Source organism: Argopecten irradians, chromosome 7, assembly GCF_041381155.1.
Source record: "Argopecten irradians isolate NY chromosome 7, Ai_NY, whole genome shotgun sequence".
NCBI lineage: Eukaryota > Metazoa > Mollusca > Bivalvia > Pectinida > Pectinidae > Argopecten > Argopecten irradians.
In genome coordinates this window covers 22,265,699-22,279,507 of record NC_091140.1, presented here as the reverse complement: position 1 = coordinate 22,279,507, position 13,809 = coordinate 22,265,699, and the positions used below count along the sequence as shown (strand labels likewise).

The window sequence follows — 13,809 nt, the reverse complement described above, 5'->3', positions numbered from 1 at the left end:
AGTTCAAAATGTGTTTTCAAGATGGCGGCTGTGACGGCCATCTTGGATTTCGGATCTACCCAAAAAATAACAACACTGTCGGGACCATGTCAGGATCATTTCATGCAAGTTTCAGCCAAATCCCACTGGTAGAACTTGAGAAGAAGTTCAAAATGTGTTTTCAAGATGGCGGCTGTGATGGCCATCTTGGATTTCGGATCGACCCGAAAAATAACAACACTTTGTCGGGACCATGTCAGGATCATTTCATGCAAGTTTCAGCCAAATAGCACCTGTAGAACTTGAGAAGAAGTTTAAAATATGTTTTCAATATGGCGGCTGTGGCGGCCATCTTGGATTTCGGATCAACCCGAAAAATAACAACACTTTGTGGGGACCATGTCAGGATCATTTCATGTAAGTTTCAGCAAAATTGCACTGGTAGAACTTGAGAAGAAGTTCAAAATGTGAAAAGTTAACGCACAGCGCACCGTGCACGACGAGGGACGAAACACGACGACTACAGTACATTTATGTATTTCAAAAAACTTTGAAGTCCCAGTGATGAAGTTGACAATTTAAAGTTGTCTATTCATACTAAATACTCTTGAATCATAGCTATACTGGCAACATATTCATTCCAAGTATGCGAAAATGAACATTTTATTTTTGATATGGACAAAAACATCAGATGTAACTAGTCACTTTGTATTAACAAGATGATAGCAGCTTTCTTTCTGTTTAAAATGAAACAGTTGATGACAAAATAGCAAGATCTGTCAGTACACATGTATGAAAATTTATTCCATCAACAATCAATGCATCAGAGGTACAGGCGATACTACATACAGATGTATGTTTGAGGTTCTACACTCAAAACACTCCCCTGTAGTGAGGTGCTTAGTAGGGTTGAGTTTCATTCACAGCAGTATGAAGGTCCTGTATCAATGTCTATTGACCAATATACTGAAAAAGTTCATCACCCACTTGGCACTGGACCAATGTCTCGATGGACCTTATTACTGCTTGTTTGTCAACCAACCATGGCAGTATTTAATAGTAAAATTGTAATCTCACAACAAATAATAAATGGAAAGTTAACAGTTTAAAAATCATGAAAAAAATGTAAATAAATAGAGTGAACTCTGTCTAAACTGGAATCATACAAAAGTTTGTTTACTTTTTGATTTGGTAAAAATCATCCTCCATAATCCAGGGGTTACTATGACTGTCATTATATCCACACCTGGACTATCTCATTGTGAAATTGAAGGCACCAGAAATCACAGGTAATTTGATATTTTGATGTACATCAAAGGAATTGTATAACTGTACACTGGTTGACTGTGTTGTTTTGAAGTCGGGTGTTTCTCTCTGTAATCTTCAAAAATTTCTGAAGGCCAGTAATTGGTCAGTTTTTTCTCCTGAGCTGCCTTCAGTTTTACTATGAAATAGTCCAGGGTTGAATGTAACAGTGATAGTAACCCCTGGAGGATTGAAGATGGGTAAGAATGTAAGGCTAATTTATAGTTTAATATCTATGCTCATAATTACATTATTGTATGTAAGTCACTGCGGTACAGTCAACCAGAACTGGAGACCAATGCCAGTTCATGCCATTAAATGTACTTTGAGTGAGAAGGAATAGAGCCTTTCTATGGATAGAATGGACAAGTGAGAAGGAATAGAGCCTTTCTATGGATAGAATGGACAGAGTCCAGATCAGGCAGAGTTAATATGAATAAAGAATTAATGACTGTTGAGTAATGAAATATCTCCTGTGGGGCTGAGTGGAGCTAGGGCCAATAATTCTGACACAACATGCAACATTGACACTGTTGAAAGCTTTGTCAAAAAGAGAGATGTTATTGTATTTTAATTATAATGACAAATCAAATCGGGTAAGTTGTTAAAGTTCGCATTAGGTCATGTACACATATTATTTATCAAAGAAATTGGGGCTAAAATTTGGAATTCTGAATAGTAGTATCAACCATTGTGTCTGTGAAACCCAATTTATTCTGATGGGCACCGTCCTCAATAATTATATATCATCATTTTAACTTTAAATAGCTACCAACTTGTAAAATCACATGTACATAAACGATGACACATACATTTTGTGGTCACAACAGTAGAAACATTATTTTACTATGTCAACTGCTTTGACCTCTCATTATAAGTAACAACTTATCTATGTTGCCAACCAAGTTCATCAAGTCCATAATTTGGCCGTATTTGATTTAGCAAGGCAGACACCACCAGTCGAGATCCAAGAACACATTATTTCATTGCAGGATAGCGAAACACGGAGCACTTGAGGTGTTGATCAGCCATTGCAGTGTCGCCATAAAGACCTTCTCTTTGTATCAATTGATTCAATTCAGCAGAAAACAACATCTTATAAATATAAATTTCATCATACTCAAATAAACATAAATAAAACAATCATTTGTCAAATTTTCTCATAACTTTGCTTGTGTCCCCGCGACAGTTTGGACAGTACCATTTCCCCTTAGGTTTGTTGACCAGATTAACACAGTTAAAATGGAACCATTCAATAACACAGGCGTCATTGTCACATCCGATCATTTCTCCGTACGACACCTGATCACACAAACAATACGTAGGCTCATCCGGATCAATGGGAGGCTCGATAGGGGACGTAGGAGCCTGGTCCTTCTCTTTCTTTGTCTTTCGTTTTTTCTTCTTCTTAGGCACTTTCTCCTTTTCTTCTTGCTGTAACATAAATTATTACATACAAAACCATGCTTCCTTACCATTATTTAAACTGTATTTATATATAACAGAATACCTTGAGTTGTTCTTTGAAAATGAATCTTTTCTCATTCTGATGAGCACGCACCATCAAGAGTGAAAGCAGTACAGCTGCAATATTGTAGCTCAAAAGACTTTTGACAGATAATGGTGTCGCCTTTAGAGCTACAATTGGTGCCTATTACTGCTAATGGAGCAAAGTAATTATTATGTAAACCATTAAACATATATTCGTTCTACAAACGGTATGTTTGTCATCAGAGTTCATTTATTTTTTCCATGTATACCTGAATAACGGTACTTTTCATTTCAAATTATTAAAGTTGATTGGACCCTTGTAAACGTTAATTTGACTTTCAAATTTCAAGCTTTGTCAAGACTTTGTTCAGCCGGGTTTTTTTGGGTTTTTTTTTTGGAGATGAAAGTCACGGATATGATAGCTTGTAGAGTTACATTGTTTAGATGTAGAGTTCTGATAGCAGTATAACAAATAATATATTTAATTTATATTTAAATGTAATAGAATTGAATAATTACTACACTGGCAAAAGTACTTTCACAAAGAACTTCAGGAAATGAACAGTGATAACAACAGCAGTCAATACCTTCTTCTCTTCCTCTTTAATGACGGTGTCACTTGTTTTTTGTCGTCGCTGTCGTTTCACTGCTACCTTCTCTGGTTTAGGATCTGTGTGCTGAATAACAGGTTTAGATGTCGTCGTTGTGGAGTTGGATGTTGTTGTTGTTGATGATGATGGTGTCACCCTATCTTCTTTTTCTGTTTCTTTTCCAAACATAGGATCTAATAAAAGTGTAATAATAATGTGCTATTTCTACTACTCAATAAATTAAATATACAATCTTTTCCAAACATAGGATCTAATAAAAGTGTAATAATAATGTGCTATTTCTACTACTCAATAAATTAAATATACAATGTACTGTAATACATCTGCACGTTAGCCTGAAACAATGCAGCATCAAATTGTTTCACTAAATATAACTTATTTACTGTCAAATTTTTATAATAAACTGTTCAAGTTATGAAATAAGAAGAGTGTTGAATGTGTCTACTAGAGATAAATGGATTAACATACAGATAACCATTTGGCTTACAAAAGTACCTGTCATCACATAACATCTTTTTTTTCTTCCAAAAAGCTTAGTTTTATTGTTGGTGGGTATACTAATTACTGATGGGTATGAACAATTTATGTTTCAAAATTTGTTCAATTAATGACAAGGGAAAAAATAATTAAAAATAAGCATCTCTAAAGATAGGCAGAGTTTCAGAGTGTAACAGAGGGTTATGCTTTGGGAAAATACCAACTAATCCTTGGTTTACCTAGATTTTCTCTATCTTGTTCAAGTTGTCTCCCCCTGTTATCAATATGTTCGATTATCATAGCCATCAGGTGGAGCTTTTCATCCCCGATTTCCTGACATTTAATGAGTGCCCGCTGTATTGCTAGAAGAGCCTTTTTCTTTGTCGGACCTTCTGCTTCCTTACAATAGACTTCCTGGTGGTTGTCAATGTCTTGGAGAATATCTGCAAATGCCATTAAACAATATTAACAAATGTTGTGCTTTGTAGCAAGCCAAAATGGAGGGTCTCAATAAATCATTTTTGACCAATTTACTCCTCCCATTGGTTAACAAAATAAAACTAGTGTGCAAATGCATATGGTTGAAAATATTCAATGGGGATAAAATGAAAGTCTATGCTGATAACACGTGTTTACTAAAAATAGATTTGAACCGGAAGTGGTTGTATTTATTGTTGAGGCGTCAGACGACGAATGTTTCCAACAGGTTCTCACAATCATAAATAAACATTCCCTCATGAACATGCATTAACTTCTGACTTTTAACTTAACCTGAATAAAAATATCAATCGTATTGTCACAAAGGTCGTGATTTCGTCTAAAATTAAACTCGACCGACAGAAAATGAAGGCCTACGTAACATGACTACTGCCAAAGCCTACACACGAAATGTACGGACGGCTTGTTCCGCTATCAAGGGGAAACATAGCCACGTTGAAATATCTGATTATATGTCATTATTTAAGAATAATCTATGTATACAAACCTCGACACTGAATATCGAGTTCACGAAGCTGAGTAACGATTTTCTGTAAGTCATCCGGTAGATTTTCCATCGTGTCTAAATAGTTCTCCAGATAAGTGGCGGAGCAAAGGGCCTCCACTGCAGCCTGGTTCAACATCGACATCTTCACGGTACTTTGTCTCAAATCGTAACAAATTCTCTACCCTAGATACAGTTTAGCACTGCTGGATGCACGACTGTTTGGACATTAGTTTACATGTTTTCCCTCCCGAGTCTTGAAAGCAAGCCTCCTTGTGACACAGGTGACCTAGATCAGAAAATGGGGTCCACCAAGGGGTTGTGCTATTTTGTTCTATCTTTGAATTAATATTTGTTGGCCATTTTGATATGAAACCATATATTAACTAAACAGATTTTATCAAAATAAAAGAATCTATATACATGGAAAGAAATCATGTTTACATTTTAAAGATATTAGAAATACTTGACGTTTATCCTTCATGAACAAGACCGGAAGTGAATGGGAGATCATTGGGGACTGTCTCAAAAGGTATTTTGATGACTGTTTTCTTTTATTTGGCTGAATCGATTTATTTAGCCTTATCCATTGGGCTGTAACCTTAATCTATATTTTGCCAGAATAAATTGTATTTACATTATTTGACATTAAATTACAAAAAAATTGAATGACGAAAGTTTGGTAATCAATAGTTTTAAGTTTCACGTACTTAAGATACTCCAAGGGTTACTATCACTGACGTGATATCTAATAGCAAAATTGAAAGCAGTTAAGGCGAAAAAATACCTGACCAATCACGGGCCTGCAGAGACATCCTTTGAAGATTATGGAGGGTGTGACCCAACTTCAAAGTCACTCAACCAATCACAGTGTACCGTTATGCGATTATTTTATAAAGATAAATCAAAGGAGTCTTCTTTTACTTTCAATTTTGCTATGATATACTCCCAGAGGTAGATATAACGACAGTGAGAGTCACCCCCGGGTATCGAGGACCTCCGGTTTATATGTAGAGCATACTGGGGTATTATCGACCATTTAAGTATGAATTCACAATAATGAAACGATGTATTACAGCACCACAAACAAACATTACTGATCCGATAAATTCATTTAAGATGCATCGTTTTACATCAGTTCCATGCATACAAATGTTATGACTTTGAGAAAATCTTCAAGGTCACACAGATATATCAACTGTATATTATCGACCACATCCGGGTATTATCGACCAACTATAAAGATGCTCCAATAACCTTTATTATTTTTGAAAATATCTATTTTACAAAACAACTCAATTCAAAAATAATAAATTTATTTAGATCTTCTGTTCATAAAATAAATTCTTGAATAATCAACACAAACTGAGGAGCGAAAGAACTGATATTTTCGGCATTTCAAGTAGGCCTAGTAAAGAACCTGTCGCATTTGTCCGACCTTAAGGTCTTATTTGCAGAAGTCGCATGTAAACCTGTACGCCTCGATATCAGCCTCCCGATGGAGATTGATCAAGGTTATATCGGAGCTGCACAGAATATGCCACCACAAACTACATGTAACACATGCAACCCATTCAGACACTCTTCCACCGGTCGACTGACAGCCAGGGCAGAAATGTGAATCGGCGTCGGACTCGAAGTCTTCAAGAAACTCCTCCTCACTATCCGTGTCGAACAGCTTCTTGCACGATCGCTTTAATGCTCTTTTGCTTTGTTCCTTTTCTTCTCTAATTCGTTTTCGTTCCTCTGCACGTTCTTGCTTAGCTTTTCTTTCTTCTTCCTTTTTTTGCTTGTTTTCAATTCTCTTTTCAGCCCTTTCTTTCTTTTTGCGTTCCTCCTCAATTTTCTCTTCCTCTTTCTGCTTGAACATTTCAAGTGCCTCATGTCCGGATAAAGCCTTTGGCAGTTTTTTCCGCTTTGACTTGTTTTTTCCTGTTTTAATTTCTGGAATCACAAGCGTTTGGAACGCTGCAGATACGGCATGCTCATTGCGTGTCATATTCCCAACGACGGCTGAAACATGCACATCGGCAATAACACGTTGAACAATAACGTTCTCTTTGTCACAGTCCTTGTTGTTTGTGGTTTCTGCAATATCACGTTGAACAATAACGTTCTCTTTGTCACAGTCCTTGTCGTTTGTGGTTGAGTGTTTTGCCTGACAAGACAAGGCAACAGCGTTAGGCCTATCATCACTCAAATTGATGTCATTGGCACCTGCATCCCCGTCATCAGTTTCTTCTGCTTCTCTTTCTTTGGTTTCTAATTTTTCTTTGGAGATAAGTTTGCAAGGACCCAATTTGCTTTGGTCTATGCCTTCTGGTGTTAAGGGAAATAATCCTGAACGCTTAAACGCATGGGCGGCGTTAGAAAGTGTGGCACATGTCTCCCAAGATTGCTTGAAGACTTTTGGGAAGTCATACTTTGTGAAAGCCTTTCCAAGATTATCCATTTGCCATTGCTTGACATTTCCTTTTTCCTTCAAAGGATGTAGTTAATTTGGTGAGAAAAGACGTCTGTATCACGCCCTGCATTACATGGGTAGAGGTTGGCAAAAGCAGAGTAAAGAATATTATGTTTTCAGCCTACTTAAATCTTTGGGGGACTGCTTCCCAGTCATATGAGTAATGTGGCAGTACACAAAGACAGAATCACAGACTTTTCAATGTTCATTTTCCTCAACGAAATCTGTTCGAACACGGACCAGAAAGCTCAGGAAAAGTACACTGTCCAATAATCCAATTATTAAGCCGGAGTGAGCATAATATTGCTTCGGGAAAGGGAAACTCTTTATATCCCCGTATCTCTCTAAAATCAGTTGTCCCCGGCGATTACAAATTAAAACTGGAGACGAACGGTAATCCCCCGAGAGCAATAGTGAATACAAGGTGCCATAACAGTAATTTGTTGTTTGCTGTTAGACACGACTTGGTAAACATGTTTTGCGCCTGTTTGAGATAAAACTTTGCCCGACTTCATGCATAAAGGAAACCCGGACTCGTCGGCGTTGAATAACCGTCTTGGGTTCTTAATAAGAAGTTCCCAGTTTTGAATTTCTTTTTCCAAAAAGACAAAAAGGCCATCATTACCACGCCTGTACCATTGGTATTGAAATTGCAGCGCGCTCGTGTCCAAGTGCCTGTGGAATTCTTTCCGACAGCTCGGAGTGGCGTTTCATGAATGCCGTGTACCAGTCATACCCAGGCAAGTTGTCTTTGAATGGTGTTTTCCTTCCATCCAGATCCATAATTCGTTTAACCTCAAAGCACAGTTCTTTCCTGGTTATAGGATACCCTATTTCCGCCATGAGGTTGGCGTAATTTACCAGAGTGCTCTCTTCTGCCTTCGTTAACACAGGCTTCGGGCCAGGTTTTGTTGGTTCCAAAGTAGCCCGAGATACTCTGGCCCTGACACCAGACTTATTAAACATTATGACAGATAGATGTCTGGTTTAGGGCCAGAGCGCAGTAGTAATCGAAAACCTGGAATAAGCCGACACCGTTTGGTATCGGGCAGGTACTCTCCGATTCAGACTGACCACCGAGAAGCACCACTAACCTTAGTCTATTCAACAAATGAATATCATATCTACCCAAATATAGCAATCCGTCGAGATTAAAGATGATTTGCATGCTACGAGAAAATGATGACGATGACGAGGGATATTTAAAGTTGCGGAAAAGAAACTACTGTGTTGGCACAATAGATCGTGCATGGTGATGAAATGGATGGCTATGAGTAGATAAAATTATTCATTTGTTGAAAAGACCAAGGTAATTGGCGATTCTCGGTGGTAATATTTTGTAAGTAGCTGAATCGGAGAGTACCTGGCCCGATACCAAACGGTGTCGGCTTATTCCAGGTTTTCGAGTACTACTGCGCTCTGGCCCTAAACCAGACATCTATCTGTCATAATGTCTAAGTCTGGTGTTAGGGCCAGAGTATCTCGGGCTAGTTCCAAAGGGACCCTGTTTGTCAGCTTGTCTAGAAGGGTTGTTTTAGGAACAGAGTATGTCCTAGATGCCATTGATTTCCCCATCCCGTTTCTTACAGCTTCAATTGCTAAGGCCATATTTTCAGGCGAGTATTGAACCCTTTTCTTCTTCACAGAGAGTTGAGATGCCATTTCTAAGAGAAAGAGAAAATAAAGTTGAAAAGTAAAATTTAAACTAAAACGTTGAATATTTTTATCAGTAAAACACATGCACAAAATCTCTTTGTCTTAATTCGCTCAACATCAGTCAAACTATCCGAACAAATTCACAGATTTAAACATATTTCGTATACTGGTACATGTACATGTACATGCAGACATGTCAGAGGTCACCTGTCCGATCACGTGGGTTTCCCCGGTACTCTTGTTTCCTCGCACAGTAAGACCACACTCGCGCTCTTCCATCCGATCCAAATAGAGTGATTTATTTAAGCTGTGTAGCTTGTTTCGCAATTGTTGTAAAATAAATAGTTTTATATTCTACATGCAGACAAAGTTCTTGATAAATATGTAACACGAAGGCAAAACAACAGTTTGTAATTATTAAAAAAATTTTTTGGAACGTTCAGTATCAAATTATTATACTAACTGTACTAAAGGAAAATTGTAATTAAACGAATATATTCTTTATCTTAAATTTCTATAGCTGTAATTGTTTTCACATATATCAATAAATCAAAGGCCACCTTGTGATGAGCCCCGTTACAAAAAAAAAGAGTTTTTTTTTAAATGTTTTATGTCCTTTTCATTAAGGACGTGCCAGTTTGTCGGAAGCCGGAGTATCCAGGGAAAACCACCGCACAACAAGTCTTTGAAAACGATATTAAGACACAAAAATATAAATTGATGGGCTAGCATGAGGTTACAACACGGAAAAACGCCCCCTAATGTAATCTCAACTTGATGTCGCTAGTTATCCGTCTGGTGCAGTGATCGTCAACTACCGTGTCCTTATAAATATAATTTATTAGGTCGATGCTGGGAATCATAATTATGACCCGAATTATTAAAAAAATAACATTGTTTAATTAAATGAAAAGGATGGTAATAAATGTATTATTAAACTGAAGCTAAAATATATACATTGTAGTTTACGTCTCTGCAAAATTATCAATCTCAATTCCAATTTTAAAACTAAAAATTTGTTTCGGATTTGTAGTGGACCTCTCCTTGAGAAAAAAGGGAAGAAAATTAAAAACAAAATTTAACCGGCGTGATTTGAATCCTCCGTGAGACCTACTAAAACTATTCCTTGCTAACCATTACACCAATGTTCACCGGATACTAACTGTAGTAAATACATTGTATATATATGTTGCGCAGTACAATCTGTGTCACTAGCCAACGGTCGATAATACACGGAGATTGTGATTTCGTCAGGGTATTATCGACCCTTCTATTTTTTAGTATCTGATCTACCTGCCCATGTTTTCTTTGAATATTTCAAAAATACCTGTCAGTTATCACTGATTGAACACAAAATTGAAGCTGTAAACGATAATACAGTTTGAAACAAGCATATTTGATTTTATCTTACCTCTTAAATTCTCCTATAACGGTTCGTTATTTTGAATATTGCGCTGCAAAACACTTCGATCAATCGGACCTCATCGTAGTTTCAAGACTCCCAGGAATGTAAGGGAAAAAGCATGATATTCCGAAAGGAATGGTCTACGTGATGAAAACGATTGAATGACAAGATAACGCTCATTAAGACTTAAATCAAGTTTTAATCAGAAAAATGGTCGATAATACACGGAGGTCGATAATACCCCAGTATGCTCTACATTGTATTTCCTTTGGCTAACTACTTTTGTCTGTTTTAGTTTAAAGATGATATTTTTTCGTCAATACAAAGTTTTTAAACATCATATCATGATCAGTCCCGATTAATATGATTTTATAAGCATGGAAATAAGCAATTCAAAATCGGAAGTGCATTTTGATTATTAGTACGTAAGTTGTTTTTTTTTCAAAATCGTACTCATACCTTCTGAAAATTACTGAACTTTTGTAACGTATCAAAGCTATTATCAGAAATATATATAATATATGTATATATATTTCTGCTATTATCCTGTAATAACTATTCAAGAGTATGTCTTAAAACCCTAAGCACATACAGAAGTATTCTGCCAATCGTAAAATTGGCAGAGTAGCAAATCTCTTTAATATATGTTTCTGTCGAGAGTTACTTTGCAAGAAGATGAATTCATAAGTTGTTTTAACTTGTGTCTTTTAAAGTTAATTGATATCGTTTATGTAAAATTGGTGCCAAAACACCGCATTATATGACGTGTACATTTCAACGATTTTAAAACGTTTTTCGCGTTATAACACTAACAGATGCATAATGATGCGTTATGCTTTACATAATGCGCACTATATGAGCATTGTAATCGCATTTAAAATGATGGTTAACTCCGACTTTTCTCCACCATCTAAACCGTCTACGCCCTAAATAGGACTAAACACATACACAAGTTTGGTAAAATCTGCCGTTTTTACTTAGAATGAAACTTGAAGGACACGAAATATTTTTTCTGTATTCCAACTGTTCAGGGAACAAGAGGCAGCTATCTCATCTCATCAGTTTCTCATCAGTCCAACATCATTGGGAAGCCACAAAAGGCTTGTAAAGATGTATAGTGATATTTACAATAATGGTAAAATATTTAAAGTGATTGCTTAAAATCCTTAATAGTATGTCCTAGGTTTATGTATAATATACTGTCTTTCCTAGGTTGATGGTAAAAATTTCGTGGCGTGGTTTTTCCAGTGCTTGTTTAGTCTATTTTTGGGAAATATTCAGGTTCTCAGCATTGACCACTTCAACAGGGAGATAATTGCAGGACTCCACTATCCTGTTACTGAAAACATTTCTTGCTGAGTTGAGACGAAAATGTTTCTTGTAGATTTTTTTGTTATGATCTCTTGTACCTGTGTGTCTAATTGGAGTACACATGTTCTCACTGGTAACAATATCGATTTTGTTGATTATTTTAAAGGTCTCCACCATATCGGCCCTCAGTCTTCTATATTCAAGTGTTGGGATACCCAGGGTCTTCAATCGGTCTGGATAGGAGAGATCTTTAAGGTTAACGAGTCTTTGTGTACCTCTTTTTTTATCCAGGGAGACCAGACGACAGAACAGTATTCCAAATGAGGTCTAACCAGAGTCTTCTACAGTGTTTTAAAGGTTTGGTTGTCAAGATATGTGAATGTTCTAAATATGATACCCATGATTTGGTTTCCCTTTGATGAAGCTTTGTTCACTTGATTTGTAAATTTCAGGGTATTATCTATTGTGACTCCCAGATCTTTCTCACTGTTGGTTTTCCCAAGTCGTATTCTGTTGTCACCGTCCTTTATGGTATATTGTCTGTTAATGGGGATATTGCCAATTTCCATATGCTTGCATTTTTCTTTATTTAGCTTCATTAACCAGAGGTCAGTCTAATCTGAGATCGTGTCAATATTTCTCTGCAGCTCTTCACAGTTCTGTAATGTGTTGATTTTTTAATACAATTTGGTATCATCCGCAAATAGTTTGGTAACACAATTCACTACCTCTGGGATGTCGTTGACATAAATTAGAAATAGTATGGGCCCGAGTACACTTCCTTGAGGTGCACCGCTCTTTACTTTTTTGGTTTTGAAGTTTGTTCCATTTATAGTAACCCTTTGTTGTAGTCCCGACAGAAATTGTTGTATCCATGACAGAATTTTGCTTCCAATTCCATAGGATTTTAATTTGTGTATGATGAGTCTATGGGACACTTTGTCAAAGACTTTACTAAAATCCAAATAAATAACATCAATGTTGTTGTTGTTGTCAAGGGTCTGTGTCCAGTGTTCTAGTACCTCCAGAAGCTGTCATCCCAACAGTTCAGGGAGAAAGGGCTCGCTTCAGTTTATCCCGGATATACAGAACGCGTGATCCTTGAAGTCCAAATTTTGCAAACAATGGTGTCGACTTTGCTTTTCCAATTTATACACTATCCATTAGAGTTAGTTGTCTAAAGAGCCGATGCACTTTTAGTTCATCCTATCTTTCAAGATAACACAAGGTTGCTAGTTCACCGAAGTCTCAGAGGACACCATGTTGCTTGCTCATTCTACAGTTACTTACGGAGCAGGTGGTCTAAAGATAATGGGATTGATGGTATATTTCACTCAGACCAACCAGAGAGCGAGGTGCCACTTGTTCACACTGTCCAAAAAATCGAAAATTGCCATGGGAGCTGCAATTCAGAGAGCAAGGAATAGCTATACGTAGGAATAGCTATAAGACAAAAGTTCACAACAATGCCTGGAAATTTCATGATGATTCATGATACATGGAATTACAAGTGCAATTACATTTAATTGTACATAGCACTTTTTTATCCCAAAGTATGACATTACTATAGTTTATTCGAGCTATTCAACTTTCAACATTTCAAAAGGTTCACCCAAGCCATCCCAAGGAAAGGGTCGATAGTTCACTTCACTATTCGAAGGAAAATGTCAAATGCCAGTTACCTGGACCATGGCATAAATAGTTCACCCAGCCATATAGGGCAATGGGTCAATAGTTCATCCCTGCCACCAGGCATCCTCGATACTCCAGGGGTTCCGATCACTTACAATCTCTACACCCCTGGACTATCTCGTAGTAAAAGTGGAGGCAACAGAACAGAACAGGTAGTAAGTCCTTTGATTTAAAACAAAAGAGCCGTATAACGGTACACTGTGGTTGACTGCGTGGCTTTGAAGTTGGGTGTCGCTCTCTCTGTAGTCTTCAAAGGAAATCTTAGTAGGTCTGTGATTGGTTCAGATCTGTTCACCTGAGCTGCCTTCATTTAACTATGAGATAGTCCAGGGGTGTAGAGATCGTAAGTGATCAAACCCCTGGAGTATCGAGGATGGCCACCCGGAGGAAGAGTCAAAACTTTAACCCTATGTCTAGAGCAAGGAACCATTACGTG

At 37.2% G+C, this 13,809-nt stretch overlaps 1 protein-coding gene across 1 annotated transcript; it reads right to left on the bottom strand.

The window, feature by feature from the left end:
- Nucleotides 1-762: 762 nt before the first annotated feature.
- Nucleotides 763-5,124, bottom strand: LOC138327862 (inhibitor of growth protein 1-like). The gene is made up of 4 exons (XM_069274288.1): nucleotides 4,849-5,124; nucleotides 4,103-4,306; nucleotides 3,363-3,559; nucleotides 763-2,718 (listed from the first exon to the last, which is right to left on the bottom strand). The coding sequence occupies exons 1-4, from the start codon at nucleotides 4,988-4,990 to the stop codon at nucleotides 2,428-2,430; spliced, it is 834 nt and encodes a 277-aa protein (XP_069130389.1). The 5' UTR covers nucleotides 4,991-5,124; the 3' UTR covers nucleotides 763-2,427.
- Between the last annotated feature and the right edge of the window lie 8,685 nt (nucleotides 5,125-13,809).